This window comes from Phyllobates terribilis, unplaced genomic scaffold, assembly GCF_046119375.1.
Source record: "Phyllobates terribilis strain yellow unplaced genomic scaffold, ASM4611937v1 Scaffold_1__5_contigs__length_1240528914, whole genome shotgun sequence".
NCBI classification, from domain to species: Eukaryota; Metazoa; Chordata; class Amphibia; order Anura; family Dendrobatidae; genus Phyllobates; species Phyllobates terribilis.
In genome coordinates, this window is record NW_027362761.1 from 820,953,447 (window position 1) to 820,971,092 (window position 17,646).

General features: G+C 45.3%; 1 protein-coding gene across 1 annotated transcript in view; it reads left to right on the forward strand.

Annotated features, from left to right (window-relative positions):
* The first annotated feature begins 331 nt into the window (after nucleotides 1-331).
* Nucleotides 332-17,646, forward strand: part of PARM1 (prostate androgen-regulated mucin-like protein 1) — an 85,402-nt gene continuing 68,087 nt past the window's right edge. Inside the window, exon 1 of the mRNA XM_073637734.1 lies at nucleotides 332-620. Within this exon, the coding sequence (XP_073493835.1) occupies nucleotides 548-620 (73 nt within the window). The 5' untranslated portion in view covers nucleotides 332-547. The remainder of the gene's footprint in view (nucleotides 621-17,646) is intronic.

Sequence of the window (17,646 nt, forward strand, 5' to 3'; positions counted from 1 at the left end):
CGGCCGATCTCAGATGAGAAAATATATGCTGGTGTGACCCAAGCCTGCAATTGTAGCATGGAATTACAGATTAGCACCCAGAATATGTGTTATAGCTGTAATACGTTTCCTTTGCTCTAACTAATAATAAGCATTAGTTGTTGTGATTATGAAGATGTCGGAAGCCCCCACAATAGGAGACCCATAACCTGCTCCCATGAGATTACACAGCGGCTCCAGGAGAAAGCTTGGCCGCAGGCAGTCGCTGTGCTGAGCCGGCGCTGTGTCCAGCAGAGGGCGCTGTGGGGCCGGTCGCTGTCACTCGCTGTGTACAGTGACTCTTCACTTCAGGGCAGTGGGAGAGGCGTGGGAAGGTGTGGGCGGGTCTGATATGGGCAGAAGGAAGCATGGGCTGCAGATGGCACATCGCTCCTAGCTAGTCAGGCACCTGCTCCTGATGTGTCACACGCAGCCGATCTCTGCTTCTGCACCGCTGCTGCTCTGGTCCTGCCAGAATATCGCCCGATCCCCTCTGATCGATCTCTGAGCTCTCGCTTATTACTACACCATGGACGTAAAGCGGGGTGCGTGGTCCCCGCTGCTGTGCTGCACTCTGCTGGCCTGCCTGCTGCTCCTACCAGGTAATGTGCTGGATCGGCACTGCATAGTGAGTGAGGGGCACAGGTGGTCCTGCGATCTGGGGGCTGCTCCACAGCGGGGTCTTACGGGGGATCTATGGCATAGGTGCACGTTTCTGGACACGCAGCAGAGCCGACTGTGCTATCACATTCTTATAGTTCAACTGACTAAATCAGCTCTGCTACATCTGTACAACTGAGAGCTCACTAAGGCATCTAGAGAGAGTGCGAGTACAGGGCTCATGTTTGATCATCGATTTGTAACAGTCGCTGATTGTTGTGGGCACTATGTATCAGTCTCTTATTGTAAGAACTATGTATCAATTACTGATTGACTTGAGCACTATGTATCAGTCTCTTATTGTAGGAACTATGTATCAATTACTGATTGACATGAGCACTATGTATCAGTCGCTGATTGACATGAGCACTATGTATCAGTCGCTGATTGACATGAGCACTATGTATCAGTCGCTGATTGACATGAGCACTATGTATCAGTCGCTTATTGTTGTAGGCACTATGTATCAGTCGCTGATTGACATGAGCACTATGTATCAGTCGCTGATTGACATGAGCACTATGTATCAGTCGCTGATTGACATGAGCACTATGTATCAGATGCTGATTGACATGAGCACTATGTATCAGTCGCTGATTGACATGAGCACTATGTATCAGTCGCTTATTGTTGTAGGCACTATGTATCAGTCGCTGATTGACATGAGCACTATGTATCAGTCGCTGATTGACATGAGCACTATGTATCAGATGCTGATTGACATGAGCACTATGTATCAGATGCTGATTGACATGAGCACTATGTATCAGTCGCTGATTGACATGAGCACTATGTATCAGATGCTGATTGACATGAGCACTATGTATCAGTCGCTGATTGACATGAGCACTATGTATCAGATGCTGATTGACATGAGCACTATGTATCAGATGCTGATTGACATGAGCACTATGTATTAGATGCTGATTGACATGAGCACTATGTATCAGTCGCTGATTGACATGAGCACTATGTATCAGTCGCTGATTGACATGAGCACTATGTATTAGATGCTGATTGACATGAGCACTATGTATCAGTCGCTGATTGACATGAGCACTATGTATCAGTCGCTGATTGACATGAGCACTATGTATCAGTCGCTTATTGTTGTAGGCACTATGTATCAGTCGCTGATTGACATGAGCAATATGTATCAGTCGCTTATTGTTGTAGGCACTATGTATCAGTCGCTGATTGACATGAGCACTATGTATTAGTTGCTGATTGACATGAGCACTATGTATCAGATGCTGATTGACATGAGCACTATGTATCAGTCGCTGATTGACATGAGCACTATGTATCAGTCGCTTATTGTTGTAGGCACTATGTATCAGTCGCTGATTGACATGAGCACTATGTATCAGTCGCTGATTGACATGAGCACTATGTATCAGTCGCTGATTGGCATGAGCACTATGTATCAGTCGCTGATTGACATGAGCACTATGTATCAGATGCTGATTGACATGAGCACTATGTATCAGTCGCTGATTGACATTGGCACTATGTATTAGATGCTGATTGACATGAGCACTATGTATCAGATGCTGATTGACATGAGCACTATGTATTAGATGCTGATTGACATGAGCACTATGTATCAGATGCTGATTGACATGAGCACTATGTATCAGTCGCTGATTGACATGAGCACTATGTATCAGTCGCTTATTGTTGTAGGCACTATGTATCAGTCGCTGATTGACATGAGCACTATGTATCAGTCGCTGATTGACATTGGCACTATGTATTAGATGCTGATTGACATGAGCACTATGTATCAGATGCTGATTGTCATGAGCACTATGTATTAGATGCTGATTGACATGAGCACTATGTATCAGATGCTGATTGACATGAGCACTATGTATCAGTCGCTGATTGACATGAGCACTATGTATCAGTCGCTTATTGTTGTAGGCACTATGTATCAGTCGCTGATTGACATGAGCACTATGTATCAGTCGCTGATTGACATGAGCACTATGTATCAGTCGCTGATTGACATGAGCACTATGTATCAGTCGCTGATTGACATGAGCACTATGTATTAGTCGCTGATTGGCATGAGTACTATGTATCAGTCGCTGATTGACATGAGCACTATGTATCAGATGCTGATTGACATGAGCACTATGTATCAGTCGCTGATTGACGTTGGCACTATGTATCAGTTGCTGATTGACGTTGGCACTATGTATTAGATGCTGATTGACATGAGCACTATGTATCAGATGCTGAATGACATGAGCACTATGTATCAGTCGCTTATTGTTGTAGGCACTATGTATCAGTCGCTGATTGACATGAGCACTATGTATCAGTCGCTGATTGACATGAGCACTATGTATTAGATGCTGATTGACATGAGCACTATGTATCAGATGCTGATTGACATGAGCACTATGTATCAGTCGCTTATTGTTGTAGGCACTATGTATCAGTCGCTGATTGACATGAGCACTATGTATCAGTCGCTGATTGACATGAGCACTATGTATCAGTCGCTGATTGACATGAGCACTATGTATCAGATGCTGATTGACATGAGCACTATGTATCAGTCGCTTATTGTTGTAGGCACTATGTATCAGTCGCTGATTGACATGAGCACTATGTATCAGTCGCTTATTGTTGTAGGCACTATGTATCAGTCGCTGATTGACATGAGCACTATGTATTAGATGCTGATTGACATGAGCACTATGTATCAGATGCTGATTGACATGAGCACTATGTATCAGTCGCTGATTGACATGAGCACTATGTATCAGTCGCTTATTGTTGTAGGCACTATGTATCAGTCGCTGATTGACATGAGCACTATGTATCAGTCGCTGATTGACATGAGCACTATGTATCAGTCGCTGATTGACATGAGCACTATGTATCAGTCGCTGATTGGCATGAGCACTATGTATCAGTCGCTGATTGACATGAGCACTATGTATCAGATGCTGATTGACATGAGCACTATGTATCAGTCGCTGATTGACGTTGGCACTATGTATTAGATGCTGATTGACATGAGCACTATGTATCAGATGCTGATTGTCATGAGCACTATGTATTAGATGCTGATTGACATGAGCACTATGTATCAGATGCTGATTGACATGAGCACTATGTATCAGTCGCTGATTGACATGAGCACTATGTATCAGTCGCTTATTGTTGTAGGCACTATGTATCAGTCGCTGATTGACATGAGCACTATGTATCAGTCGCTGATTGACATGAGCACTATGTATCAGTCGCTGATTGGCATGAGCTCTATGTATCAGTCGCTGATTGACATGAGCACTATGTATCAGATGCTGATTGACATGAGCACTATGTATCAGTCGCTGATTGACGTTGGCACTATGTATCAGTTGCTGATTGACGTTGGCACTATGTATTAGATGCTGATTGACATGAGCACTATGTATCAGATGCTGAATGACATGAGCACTATGTATCAGTCGCTTATTGTTGTAGGCACTATGTATCAGTCGCTGATTGACATGAGCACTATGTATCAGTCGCTGATTGACATGAGCACTATGTATTAGATGCTGATTGACATGAGCACTATGTATCAGATGCTGATTGACATGAGCACTATGTATCAGTCGCTTATTGTTGTAGGCACTATGTATCAGTCGCTGATTGACATGAGCACTATGTATCAGTCGCTGATTGACATGAGCACTATGTATCAGTCGCTGATTGACATGAGCACTATGTATCAGATGCTGATTGACATGAGCACTATGTATCAGTCGCTGATTGACGTTGGCACTATGTATTAGATGCTGATTGACATGAGCACTATGTATCAGTCGCTGATTGACGTTGGCACTATGTATCAGTTGCTGATTGACGTTGGCACTATGTATCAGTCGCTGATTGACATGAGCACTATGTATCAGTTGCTGATTGACGTTGGCACTGTGTATCAGTTGCTGATTGACGTTGGCACTATGTATCAGTTGCTGATTGACGTTGGCACTATGTATCAGTCGCTGATTGACATGAGCACTATGTATCAGTTGCTGATTGACGTTGGCACTATGTATCAGTCGCTGATTGACGTTGGCACTATGTATCAGTTGCTGATTGACGTTGGCACTATGTATCAGTCGCTGATTGACATGAGCACTATGTATCAGTTGCTGATTGACATGAGCACTATGTATCAGTCGCTGATTGACGTTGGCACTATGTATCAGTCGCTGATTGACGTTGGCACTATGTATCAGTCGCTGATTGACGTTGGCACTATGTATCAGTCGCTGATTGACATGAGCACTATGTATCAGTTGCTGATTGACGTTGGCACTATGTATCAGTCGCTGATTGACGTTGGCACTATGTATCAGTTGCTGATTGACGTTGGCACTATGTATCAGTCGCTGATTGACATGAGCACTATGTATCAGTTGCTGATTGACATGAGCACTATGTATCAGTCGCTGATTGACGTTGGCACTATGTATCAGTCGCTGATTGACGTTGGCACTATGTATCAGTTGCTGATTGACGTTGGCACTATGTATCAGTCGCTGATTGACGTTGGCACTATGTATCAGTTGCTGATTGACGTTGGCACTATGTATCAGTCGCTGATTGACATGAGCACTATGTATCAGTTGCTGATTGACATGAGCACTATGTATCAGTCGCTGATTGACGTTGGCACTATGTATCAGTCGCTGATTGACGTTGGCACTATGTATCAGTCGCTGATTGACGTTGGCACTATGTATCAGTCGCTGATTGACATGAGCACTATGTATCAGTCGCTGATTGACGTTGGCACTATGTATCAGTTGCTGATTGACGTTGGCACTATGTATCAGTCGCTTATTGTTGTGGGCACTATGTATCAGTTGCTGATTGACGAGGGCACTATGTAACAGTCGCTGATTGTTGTGGGCACTATGTATCAGTTGCTGATTGACGTTGGCACTATGTATCAGTCGCTGATTGACGTTGGCACTATGTATCAGTCGCTGATTGACATGAGCACTATGTATCAGTCGCTGATTGACGTTGGCACTATGTATCAGTTGCTGATTGACGTTGGCACTATGTATCAGTCGCTGATTGACGTTGTCACTTTGTATCAGTCGCTGATTGACGTTGTCACTATGTATCAGTCGCTGATTGACATGAGCACTATGTATCAGTCGCTGATTGACGTTGGCACTATGTATCAGTCGCTGATTGACGTTGTCACTATGTATCAGTCGCTGATTGACATGAGCACTATGTATCAGTTGCTGATTGACGTTGGCACTATGTATCAGTTGCTGATTGACGTTGGCACTATGTATCAGTCGCTGATTGACGTTGGCACTATGTATCAGTTGCAGCTTGTGATATTTCTACAATGTATCTCTTGTAAACAAGTGACATGGACACTGCGCATTGTAAGCTATGGACATGTGCCGTCTTTTGATTTGGGTATTGTGTCTTTTATTGCTATAGATGTTTGTGATTTCAATATTCTATGTTGCAATGAGGTCTATGGACCGTATGTAGGAGTCAGGGAGAGGCTTTTACTGCTAAAAAGTTTCTATTTGTTTGTTTTTTGTTGCTATTAGTTCTTTAGAATAAAGGTGAAGAATTTCTATTCATTGTGTGAAGATTGTTCTTATAACAACACAAAACTGACATTTGTGGGGCAACTGATGAGATAGACAAAACCGCCTTACCTGGATTGAAGGAGTAACAATGCAGCACTAATCGACAATGGACCACCATTTTTATGTCATATTTGTGGCCATTTCAGTCTGAGGGCTACACAGCGACTTGGCCACTACTGCATTTCACCACAATGCAAGCGTAGGTGGAGTGAAGCTGGATTTTTGTCTCCATGCTTGTCGCAGCCGTGGTACCTTGCAAATCGCATTGCAACCAATGCTGTGATGTAGCAGCATACTAGATCCTTTGACCGCATGACCTGTGCCGCAGCCTAAGTGGCCGTGTAGCCCCAGCCTCAAGGTTGGTACTGATCTGCAGAGCTGGTACTGGGGGACTTCACCAAGGTTTGGGGTCATCACAATGATGAAGTTATGACAGTGGCGGCCAATTGCTGGTCACATCGCTATGACTGACACCTCACCACTGTGGTCAGGGATTAGCCTCTATTTTAAGGGCTTTGAAAAGATCTTGAACACATTTTGAAGGAGGGTAATTCAGCAGACCCAATGTCCCGCTTCCATCTGCATCTATACTGGACGTAGTGGCAGATTTGTCATACAGCGTATACCACCGGTGCCGTACTGATCCCATAGACTCACATTACAAAGCTTCATGGGTTTTGTTGCAGTTTTGGTTTTCGACAGAGCCTCCAATGTAATTGTGAACATTGCCTAAGTTCTTATAGTTTGGGATAAATGACAGTGACACATTACCGTAATGATGAGGTTATTAATGGGAAGATCATTGCTAACACGGGCTGCAGAGATCACTGTGTGACTCTGTAAAACCGTCATCCTTATTCTTTTCCTGATAAGGAATTATTTGGAGCCTTTTGGAAGATAAATGACATTTAGAAATGATGTAGGGTTTTCCCACCCCGTCCTGGGAATTGCCATCTTTATTGGATTATTTAGCAGTTCTCACGGTAACATTAGATGGGGCACTCATTAATCATGTATGTGCGGGATATTAAATACCAAAAGCCGCGTATTTGTAATAATGGCCCTTCTTAGAGAATAGATCCCCTTACTGTGTCATTATGTGATGTGGTGTCATGTGGAATTTTGTATTTTACCGTTACAGAATGATACACTTACATATAGATATTAGTACATAACATTTATAGAAAATGTCTTATGTAAACCATATCATTGAGCCCCCTTAATGATAGTTTGGGGGTTATTATACGGGTGCTATAGCTTCCTGGTATGAGGGCATCATATTGATGTCCAATTGTCAATGGATATATCTGGTGACATCTTTACTCTAGAATAACATTAGACTGCGAGCTGCTACATACTGTATGTACTTAGAAAATGTGCAACACTGCCGCCGCCGCCATCTTAACGGTTAGTCCATGGTGACATGCGGTGGTCTTTGTGTGCCACGTATATTTTGGAAGCAGAGAAGTGGAAACAGCAAGCAGCGCCCCTGAGATATTGCTTGTAATAAAGCCCAGAAAATCCCTTTTAATGGACAGTCATACAGCAAAGAGTTCCTATATGGACTGGTCTTACTGGACACATGACACATTTAGCTCTGCTACATCGGTAATCCTATATCACTATGGTGAGGACGGTAACAAGATCATCATGTTCTTCCTTGGACGGTGCTCTGACTGTATTCTTTCAATTTAACCTCCCTCCCTCCCATAACGCCTGGGGCAAAAGACTGACTATTGTGTATCCAGCAGGAAATATGTTTCATTCACGTCATGACTACGTGGTCGTTTCTGTGGCGGGCATGCTCACACTGGTTACTGAGAATAGCCCAGTCACTTCTGGACTGTTAGCCTATGTTCACACATTGCATTTTTGCTGCGTTTTTTTATGCAAATTTTCAGCTGCATTTTGCAGTACCAGCAAAGTCTATGAGATTCCACAAATCTCATGCGCACATCTTGGTTTTTATTTGATCAGTATTTTCTGCTTTGCATGTTTTTTTGCAAAATAGAGCATGTGACTTCTTTCAGCGTTTTTTCACCCATTGGAAATAATGGGTGGTGGAAAAAAATGCACCAAAAACACAGGTGTCATGTTTTCCAGCGTTTTTTGTGCCAAAACCAGAAATTTATGTACATGCATAAAGAGACTAAAAGACAGTGAAAAAAACACACCAAAAATGCACCAAAAAAACAAGCAAAAAAGCAAGAAAAATCCTGAACAAACCTCCTGGCAAGAGATCAGGCTTTGCTGCAGAAAAAAAACGCAGCAAAAACGCAATGTGTGAACATAGCCTTACAGAGCTGGCTTTAGTGAACGGGTGCTTTACAGGTTACGTGTTATGGGCTTGTGTTTAGTGGCTAATGCAAAAGAATAGGATCTACTACGGCCTCATAACACAGTGGGGAAACCCTTTTATGACCACTTGTATGGAACCATTACTTGTTTTTTGGGGGCCTGGATGTCAGTGAACTTCGATGGAAGCTTTAAAGAGAACTGTTCACTGGATTTTATAACTTAAACTGAGTATCTCCTCCAATTGGTGTTGCTCCACTGATTCTGTTAAAGGGGTTTTTCACTACATTTTATTACCCCCCCAATGTATTCTCCCGGGGCCCCTAAGTGGTTTTGTAATTACCTTGCGGTGCAGTTACTGCCTGTGAGAGGCGCTATCACTGGCTGCTCACAGGCATCACGAGACCCCCAGCTGCAGCCTGCTCTGACATCCGCTGATGTCATGTCATGATTCCGGATGCAGCCGGGGGTCTCTCTTCTGCGTTCTACGGTGGATGCTGGGATGTGGGCGGGGCTACCCCACGCGTCACACTCAGCATCCACCGTGCGCTCTCCCTCTCCCCATTCACTGGGAAAGCGTGCAATGGATGCTGGGTGTGACGTGCGGGGTAACACCGCCCACAACCCATCAGCCACCGCGGGGACCGCATCACTGATGTCACGCCTCACTTGTCGTGATGTCAGCGCGGGGTCACGTGCTGCCTTGTGAGCGGCCATTGGTAGCGCCAGTTACAGGCAGTATCTGCAACACAGGATAATTACAAAATCCCTCAGGGGCCCCGGGGGAATACATGGGGGGGGGGGGGTAATAAAAAGTTGTACATGTTCAGTATTTGGTCAGTATTTTACCTCAGTATTTGTAAGCCAAAACCAGGAGTGGGTGATAAATACAGAAGTGGTGACATGTTTCTATTACACTTTTCCTCTGATTGTTCCACTCCTAGTTTTGGCTTGCAAATACTGAAGTAAAATACTGACCGAATACTGAATGTGTGGCCTTAGGCTTACAGTTTTTCTTTTTCTCCTGTGCCCCTCCATTCCAACATTATGTCCTCTGGAAATAAAGATGCATATTTTCCTTTTAGCCAATTGGTCGTATACTACAGAACTTCTCCATGTTTTAATTGTATGCATCAGAGGAGAAAACAAAAATTTTGCAGAACTTTGGAAAGGAGGGGAAAGACTGTTCCAGAATCATTGGGACAGCCGTAATTAAAGAAGGTACTCAGTTCAAAAGGGACCTGTAATGTCCCCAATAGCTATTAACCAGCATATATGGTGTTAATCTGCACTGACAGCTCGGCTACTGGGAGGAAATTAACTTTATTCCCCCCAACAACCTCCGGCTTTCAGTCATAGGCCGGCGTGGCTTCAGTCATCACTCAGTACATAGTGAAGGGCAAATTGACTGACAGCCGTCTCTGGAGCCTATCAGTGTTGACAGCTGCCAGTCAATGTGCAAGGTGCTCTTTACAGCCTCTGCTCACTGTAGACATACTGAGTGGTTACTGAATAAAGTTCATTTCCTCTCAGTAGCCGGGCTTTCATTGAGGCGGCCGGGCGACTTTGGAAAGCTATTGACGTGCAGATTAACCCCATATCTGCAGGGTTATAGTGTTTTGGGACATGACAGGTTCCCTTTAAATTAAAAAATCCAATGAAAGATCCTCTTTAAAGAACAGCTTCTGCTGTTGCAAACCCCACCTCAGATATTCTAATCTTCACCTGGTCCATTGTTAAATAAAGGTGGATATTTTTGTAGACTAATTAAAGCAAAATATGTAACATAGTATTACTATTTTTGCCCTCTATCAAGCTAAGGAGAAAAAACACAGAGTTTATGTAAAATGTCTCACTGGGTGCAAAAACATATGGAAAAAAAAACACAATATGAATAGCGTAAAAAATAAAGTGGTATAGTATAGCTGCTTATATCAGGCATGGTGGAGGAATGTGTCTGCTCAGTAAAGTGCATGCACTGAATTTCTCCTCCCTATTTATGCAGATATTTTACCCAAAATACACAACATATTAAACTAGCCTTAGGGCATGTGCACTCGACGTCTTTTTTTTGCAAAAAATGAACATAAAGTTCAGCAATGTCATGTAGACATTGCTGTGCACTTGTTCTGTCTAATGTCACTTCTTTTACCCACTTCAGGATTTGGAAATGATAAGTGTGCAGTCACTCTGTGTGATTGCAGACTTATGAAGCCCCCCAGTGCAAGGCTGGGTTCACATATCCCTTACTTGGTGCAGATTTATCCACCACTGATCTTTTTTGTAGAAGAATTTGCAACTGAACCAACGTCTGTGATATTCAGATTTAGGTGCACATATCAATTGCAATGGCTAAAATGAAAGCTGCTTAAAGAATCAACTTCTCCATGGTTCCTGCACCAAAAAAAAAAACGCATTGTGTGAATGAGGAGATTGGGTAAAAATTAAGCGGATTTTACTTGCTGCATGTGCTTGGATTTCCAAATGCCGAATAAGCCTCCTTACATTGGCATGCCAGAGCCAGTGTGTCACTCTCCACAAGAAGAAATGTTACCCCTTAGACCTCAGTCCTGAGCTGCTCAATTAGCAAAATCAGATGTCATACTTTGCACTGATGAGGGGCAATACCCCAAAACAGTGTGTCTGCAAATTGAGATTCTGATTTGGCTTTTATCCTACCTAATACATATTGCACGACTCGTTAAAGGGTCGATCGGATTGACATAGTGACATAGGATTGCTGCTTCCAACAGGTGGCGCTATAGAGTTCTAGTCCCCTTCCTCTCTGAAGAGGCAATTTGCATATTGGATTTCTACAAAACACCAAAACTTAAAGTGTTGTGTCAAAATTTCAGTGTCAGTTGTGCCAAATTTGGCCTGGTTAACAAGAGGTTAAGGAAAACTTTGGGAAAATAGTGCGGTTTACCGTTGTAATTGTTTATTGGCGAATCCCTTAGCAATTGATTGGAAGAAGACATTTCGGCCATTTGGCATTACCTTGGCCAATGGCAGTCATCTCTTGTTGCATGTTGGGTACAGTAATAAGACTGGTAATTTCCATCTTACGTAATAACCATTACCTGACTGGTGTTCTGCGATCTTATTGAGTAAACTCTCTTTTTGCCTGGAACATTAGAAGCTCCGCTCATAATGAGAGTTGATTATTCCACTGCAGAGATAGCGCCCTTCCCTTGTGTGCTATAAACATCTACTCCCCAGAGAATTGGGAAATGTGATATAATGTGTAAACAAATTCCCGTAATCATGACGAGTCATTATATCAGATTCTTTCATTTATGCTTTTGGCTTTTCATGTGTTATTAATGCAAGTTGGAATTGTTGCTTCATGTGTTATTTCAAAAACTATTTAAAGATTCATCAAACCAAAATGTGCAAAAATGTGGTTACCTCAGTTTGTGTTTACCCCAACTCCACCAGCTCTTTAGAAAGTGAGTGGAGCTTAGCGGGAGGGGCATGGCCTAGGGCAGCCCCACAAATTTATTACAATCTATGCCTCACGCTTGGTGTTAATTGTAGCAGTATTGTAATCCAGCTCATGACTTTGTTATTCACCTGTCCAGGCTCCAGTGCCGGTCCGTGCGTCTTCCCTCTGCCACTACTGGTTCTCTACTTTTATGAGTGTCGGGCTACAATGGTAATCGATCTCGCACCTCTGACATCATTTTGTCAGGCCTCTTAAAGTCGCTCAGGCAGGCGAATCACCGTCTGAGCATTAAGTTATTGATGCAAGCTGCTTCCATATGCATTCCCTTACTAGCCAGGTAATCAGCTCCACTACTGGTCTCTGCTGCAACCACTTCAAAGTGTGCCACTTGACAAACATCATTCTGCTCTGCTCCTCCAAATTGCCTATTTGCCAACTCAGCTCTGCTGTTCCTTGGTGCTGTCTACACACTCAGCTCTGGTACAACAATATGCCTGATTGCCAACTTAGCTCTCATGTTCTGGGGTGCTGTTCACATACTTGGCTTGGTTTCAACAAGGTACCTGAGTGATGATTTACACTGACAGATAATCATAAATGAGTGTTCTCAGCAGTGTATCATTCTGTGTAAACGGGACTCGCAGTGCAGAGATTTATGGCAGTCTATGAACATTGAGCAATCTATTACAAATTGTTCAATGTGCATTGCTTACTTTGGTCTGCTGTGTATAAAGGCTATTAAATGACCACCGATTAGTAAAATCTTACCGATCGGCGATTGTTTAATGCTGCCAGTCGGTCCATGTAAATGGTCCCCTAACATCACCTTGTTCCTTGGTGCTCTCCATACACTCAGCTTTGGTACAACAAGGTGCTTGATTGCTAACTTACTACTATTCCTGGGTGCTGTCTGCAAACTCAGCTCTGCTACTGCCAGGTACCTGACTACTTAGCTCTGCTGAGTCTGTTGTCCACACACTCAGCTTTGCTGCAACAAGGTACTTGCTTGCCTATTTGTATCTACTGATCTAAGATGCTGTCTGCACACTCAGCTCTGCTCCATCCAACGATATACCTTCCTTCTTTTCTCTTCTATTCTAAGGTGCAGTAGCCCGGCTACTGAGAGGAAATGAACTTTGTTGCCTGTCTACTTGTCTTTACTTTTCCATTCCACACATTGAATTTTGCTACATCAAGGTACCTGCCAGCCTGTTTGTCTCTACTGATTCAAGGTATTATTGGCGCACTTGACTCTGCCGTATCAAGCACTTCTAACTCCTTTGGGTCTTTGCTGTTCTGTTTGTCGTCCAGCTCCACTGCTTCAACTCCATTGGTCTGTGTCAGGAATATTATAAAATATTGATATCAGGGACAGCTTAACAGAATATTAGCCCTTCTCCCATGCCCTCTGCTGTAGTGTTTGTCCAGAGATGACAATCATACAGTGTCTAATGCAAATTATCACCACTTGTCAGCACCGAGCTGTCACATTTTGCTCAGCACAAAAGCCCCAATTAATGCACGACGGATAAATAGTTATTCACACACGGCCAGGGAAGAAGTGTTAAAACTTCGTTAGGGAACCAAGCCTCTTGTCTCTGAGAGAGCAGGGGGTAATTACAACCGCAGGCTTGCACTAATTTACGTGTACTTGTGAAGACTAGTTCCCAAGCCTCAAAGGAAAGTTTGTAGACGAACTGACTTCGATATTAGTTATGAAATAATATGAGTTCTATAGGTCCAACAGTAACGGGACCCATATGTGTAGTGACCAAATCAGCCCCGGATTATGTAGGTCACTTTCCAGGTCCGTAACCAACATCGGGGGGCCGTAGTGCAAGAACCCCGGAATAGCTGACTGCAGCGATGTGATGCGTGATGTCAAAATAAAGATAAAATCATGAGGGAAAATATGGCGTAGTTTGCGAGCTTCTGCGATTAACGGGCGATGAGTTATCGCAAAAGTCAACATTTCTAATAAAAATCTACAGACTGGAGACCGGCCCACATGATGTCACCGCAAGGGGCGTGTGGCCAGGTCTCTCCTTAGGTATAAAGTAATCTAGGGGGAAGACAGAAGCACTCATTGCTGGGGGGTATAAGAATTCTATGCAACGGGTCCTGTTCAAATAACAGCAATCTGGAGAACCCCTCATCCCACTATATTGAGTCGTCACAGCGAACATTATAGTGTAAGTTTCATTCTTTATCTTTTATTTTATGTAACTGTTTATGTATTTTAATGTCCCCTTTGTAACATCCTTGTATATATTTTTCCTAAACACTGCCTCCCTTTTTGGATTAAATATAAAATTTAATAGTTCTGTTTCTTTTGTTCTGTAATCGTTCTCCTCCCCGAAGCCATAAACGCTACCGGTTTGGTTCCTGACCCAATATCAGTCTTTTAACGGACTTGTATCAAACGAGAACTGGTGGCAGCATACCATCTGGGGGAATTTGAGGAAGGCTGGCAGTGACGGTCGGAGGTGTGGATATCTATTACTGGCGCGGCCAGGGAAATATATATATACCGCCCTCACTGCAGAGGGCCTCAAATACCCAGTGGGCTACAGGACGGCCTCTCCGGCGACCACTCGCTCTAGGTGCGGTACCTTGACTGACCTGAGAGGCAAGGGGGCGCCAGAGAGCTGTGCCCGTATCGTGGTGTCACGGATTAGTGACGTGTAAGGGACAACACACACCCCACAGTGTCTTCCCCCGCTAGTGGCAGCTTCCTGGCACTACTTACTCTAGGTGCAGTACCTTGACTGACCTGAGAGGTAAGGGGGCGGCAGAGAGCGGCACCCACCGTCTGGCAAGTTTTCCTGACAAATTGGTGACAGCGGTGGGATATTACAGAACATCAGTGCCTGGATTGAGCAATCATTCCTGTCACTGAAAACTTGCACGGTTCTTGCGAAAATTCTGTGCAGAGTTTTAAGAATTCAGACTCAGTGTTTTAATATTTTTTATCTGGGACATTACTATACGTGTAGCAGTTGCATCCCCTCCCTTCTCTTGTTTTTCTATTCTATCTTTTATTTGGCAATAATGGCTACACGTGGAGAGCCCTGGTATCACCAGCAGACGAAGACCACTCTCACTGCCCTCTGTGAGCTGAGGCAAATTGACCCCACGGGCAAAAACAAGGCCCAAATGATTGCTGAACTATTGCAAGGTGATGCAGAGCCTGTCCGACAGCAGAGCCCTGACGATGGGGCGGCCAGCCAAGGCCCGGATGGCGCTGCTGCAGGGATCCCACCTGTGATTGCCAGCCATACCCGCAACCAGGGTAGTGTGGACCTCCACCTGCGGATGGCCTTGGAGCAGCTCGCCGCAGACGATCGTGACGGACGACTGCAGCTGATTCTGAAATTCCAGGAGCGAGCAGAGCAACAGGCCCAAGCTGACCGAGAGGAGCGACAAGCTGACCGGGAGGATCGCCAGGCCCAAGCTGACCGGGAGGAGCGCCAGGCCCAAGCTGACCGACAACACCAGCTGGAGCTAGCCCGGATTCAGCAGGAGTCGCCCTCTACGCAGGCCCGTGAGTCCAACAGCACCAACTGCTTTAAACCTCGTCCTGAGCACTTCCCTGTGATGGAAAAGGATGGGGACTTGGACACATTTCTGCGAGGCTTTGAAAAGGCCTGCAGGCAGTATCAGCTGTCCACCGACCAGTGGGCAAGATATTTAACCCCAGGACTCCGAGGAAAAGCCTTGGAGGTGTTTGCTTCCCTCCCTCGAGAACAAGATGGAGACTATGAGGCCGTCAAGCAGACCCTGATAAACAAGTACCAGCTGACTCCGGAGGTTTACTGAAAAAAGTTCAGAGCCCTCCAACGTGGACCGCATGACACCTACAGTGATGTGGTGGATGGGCTCAGAACCAACTTTGCGCAGTGGATCCGAGGACTGGCAGTCACCACCTTCGAGGACCTGAAGGATCTGATGGTGAAGGACCAGTTTTTCCGTCTTTGCCCAGTGGAAGTGAGACAATTTGTGCTTGACCAGGAGCCGAAAGAAGCCGCCAAAGCAGCCCAGATTGCGGATACCTATGAGGCCAACCGCACACCAGAGGTGCGGAAGTCAGCCGCCGCCAGCTGGAAAGGGGGTAAGCCGACGACCACCCCCAGTGTTCCAGCCAGCCGGCCCTCAGCAGGGCCAGCCCCATCTTTCAGCAACTGGACTGCATTTAACTCCCGTAAGTGCTATACTTGTGACCAAACGGGTCACATCAGCCTTGTCTGCCCGGAGAGGCAGAAGATGAACCCCACACCTGAGGCCCCAGGACCTACTGCAGCCATTCTTTTTGTGGGTGGGGCGGTTGGCTGGGCCCGGGAGAACTTACAACCTGTTACCGTGGGAAACACAGTCACTGTCGGCCTTAAGGACACTGGCGCAGAACGCACCCTGATCCGCCCTGAGTTTGTGTTACCAGAGGAACTCATTCCTGGGAAGACCCTGACTGTCACCGGGTTTGGGGGTGTCCGCCGTCCCATACCGATGGCCCGAGTTTTCCTGGACTGGGGTGCGGGGAGGGGGTTAAGGGAAGTGGGGGTGTTGGAGAATCTCCCCACTAATGTGCTATTGGGAACAGACCTGGGACGGTTGGTTGCCCGATACATTCCTGACAACCCTCCCAGTTCTGATATGTCATGTAATACAACTGTCAGTAATGTCAATGTGATGTCTAATAAAAGTGTGTGTTGTGATAAAGGGGAACTCGGCTACCTCACCCCACGGGGTGATGCTGCTGAGGATCCCCTAAAGCGCGCCAGTATAAGTGCTAGGGGCAAGGGGAGCAGGCACGGACACCAGGAAGCAGGTCGTCCCGTGCAGGTGACCAGTGTCACACCAGATGGTAACATGGTCAGTCGTAGCTGCCCCATGACTAGCACGGCTCCAGAGGTGATGTGGAAGGATGGGGAGAAACACGGGGATCATAGGGAAAGGGGTACCGTGCCGACGACCAGTGTAACGACGGACTGTGACATGGCCGGTCATAGCGCCCCCTTAGAGAGCACAGCTCCCAAGGTAAAGAAGATGACAGGTAAAAAGGTAGGCCGCATAACCAGACGAGGTAGCAGGAAAGTGTTTTCCACTGTCTGTCAGGAGTATGGAAGGAAGCCTGTCAGAGGTGTGGGGAAAATGTATCCCAAACCAGTCAGGGTGATCGGAAAGCTGGACCCTCAGGTTGGTGGGCAAGTGGATCTGCGGCTTGTCGGATCAGCAGGAAGGGTGGGCCAGGAGGTGGGCTCAAGGGGCGATCTGTAAATCACCCCTTATGCCACCTCAAAGAGGGGGAGATGTCAGGAATATTATAAAATATTGATATCAGGGACAGCTTAACAGAATATTAGCCCTTCTCCCATGCCCTCTGCTGTAGTGTTTGTCCAGAGATGACAATCATAGTGTCTAATGCAAATTATCACCACTTGTCAGCACCGAGCTGTCCCACTTTCCTCAGCACAAAAGCCCTAATTAACGCACGACGGATAAATAGTTATTCACACACGGCCAGGGAAGAAGTGTTAAAACTTCGTTAGGGAACCAAGCCTCTTGTCTCTGAGAGAGCAGGGGGTAATTACA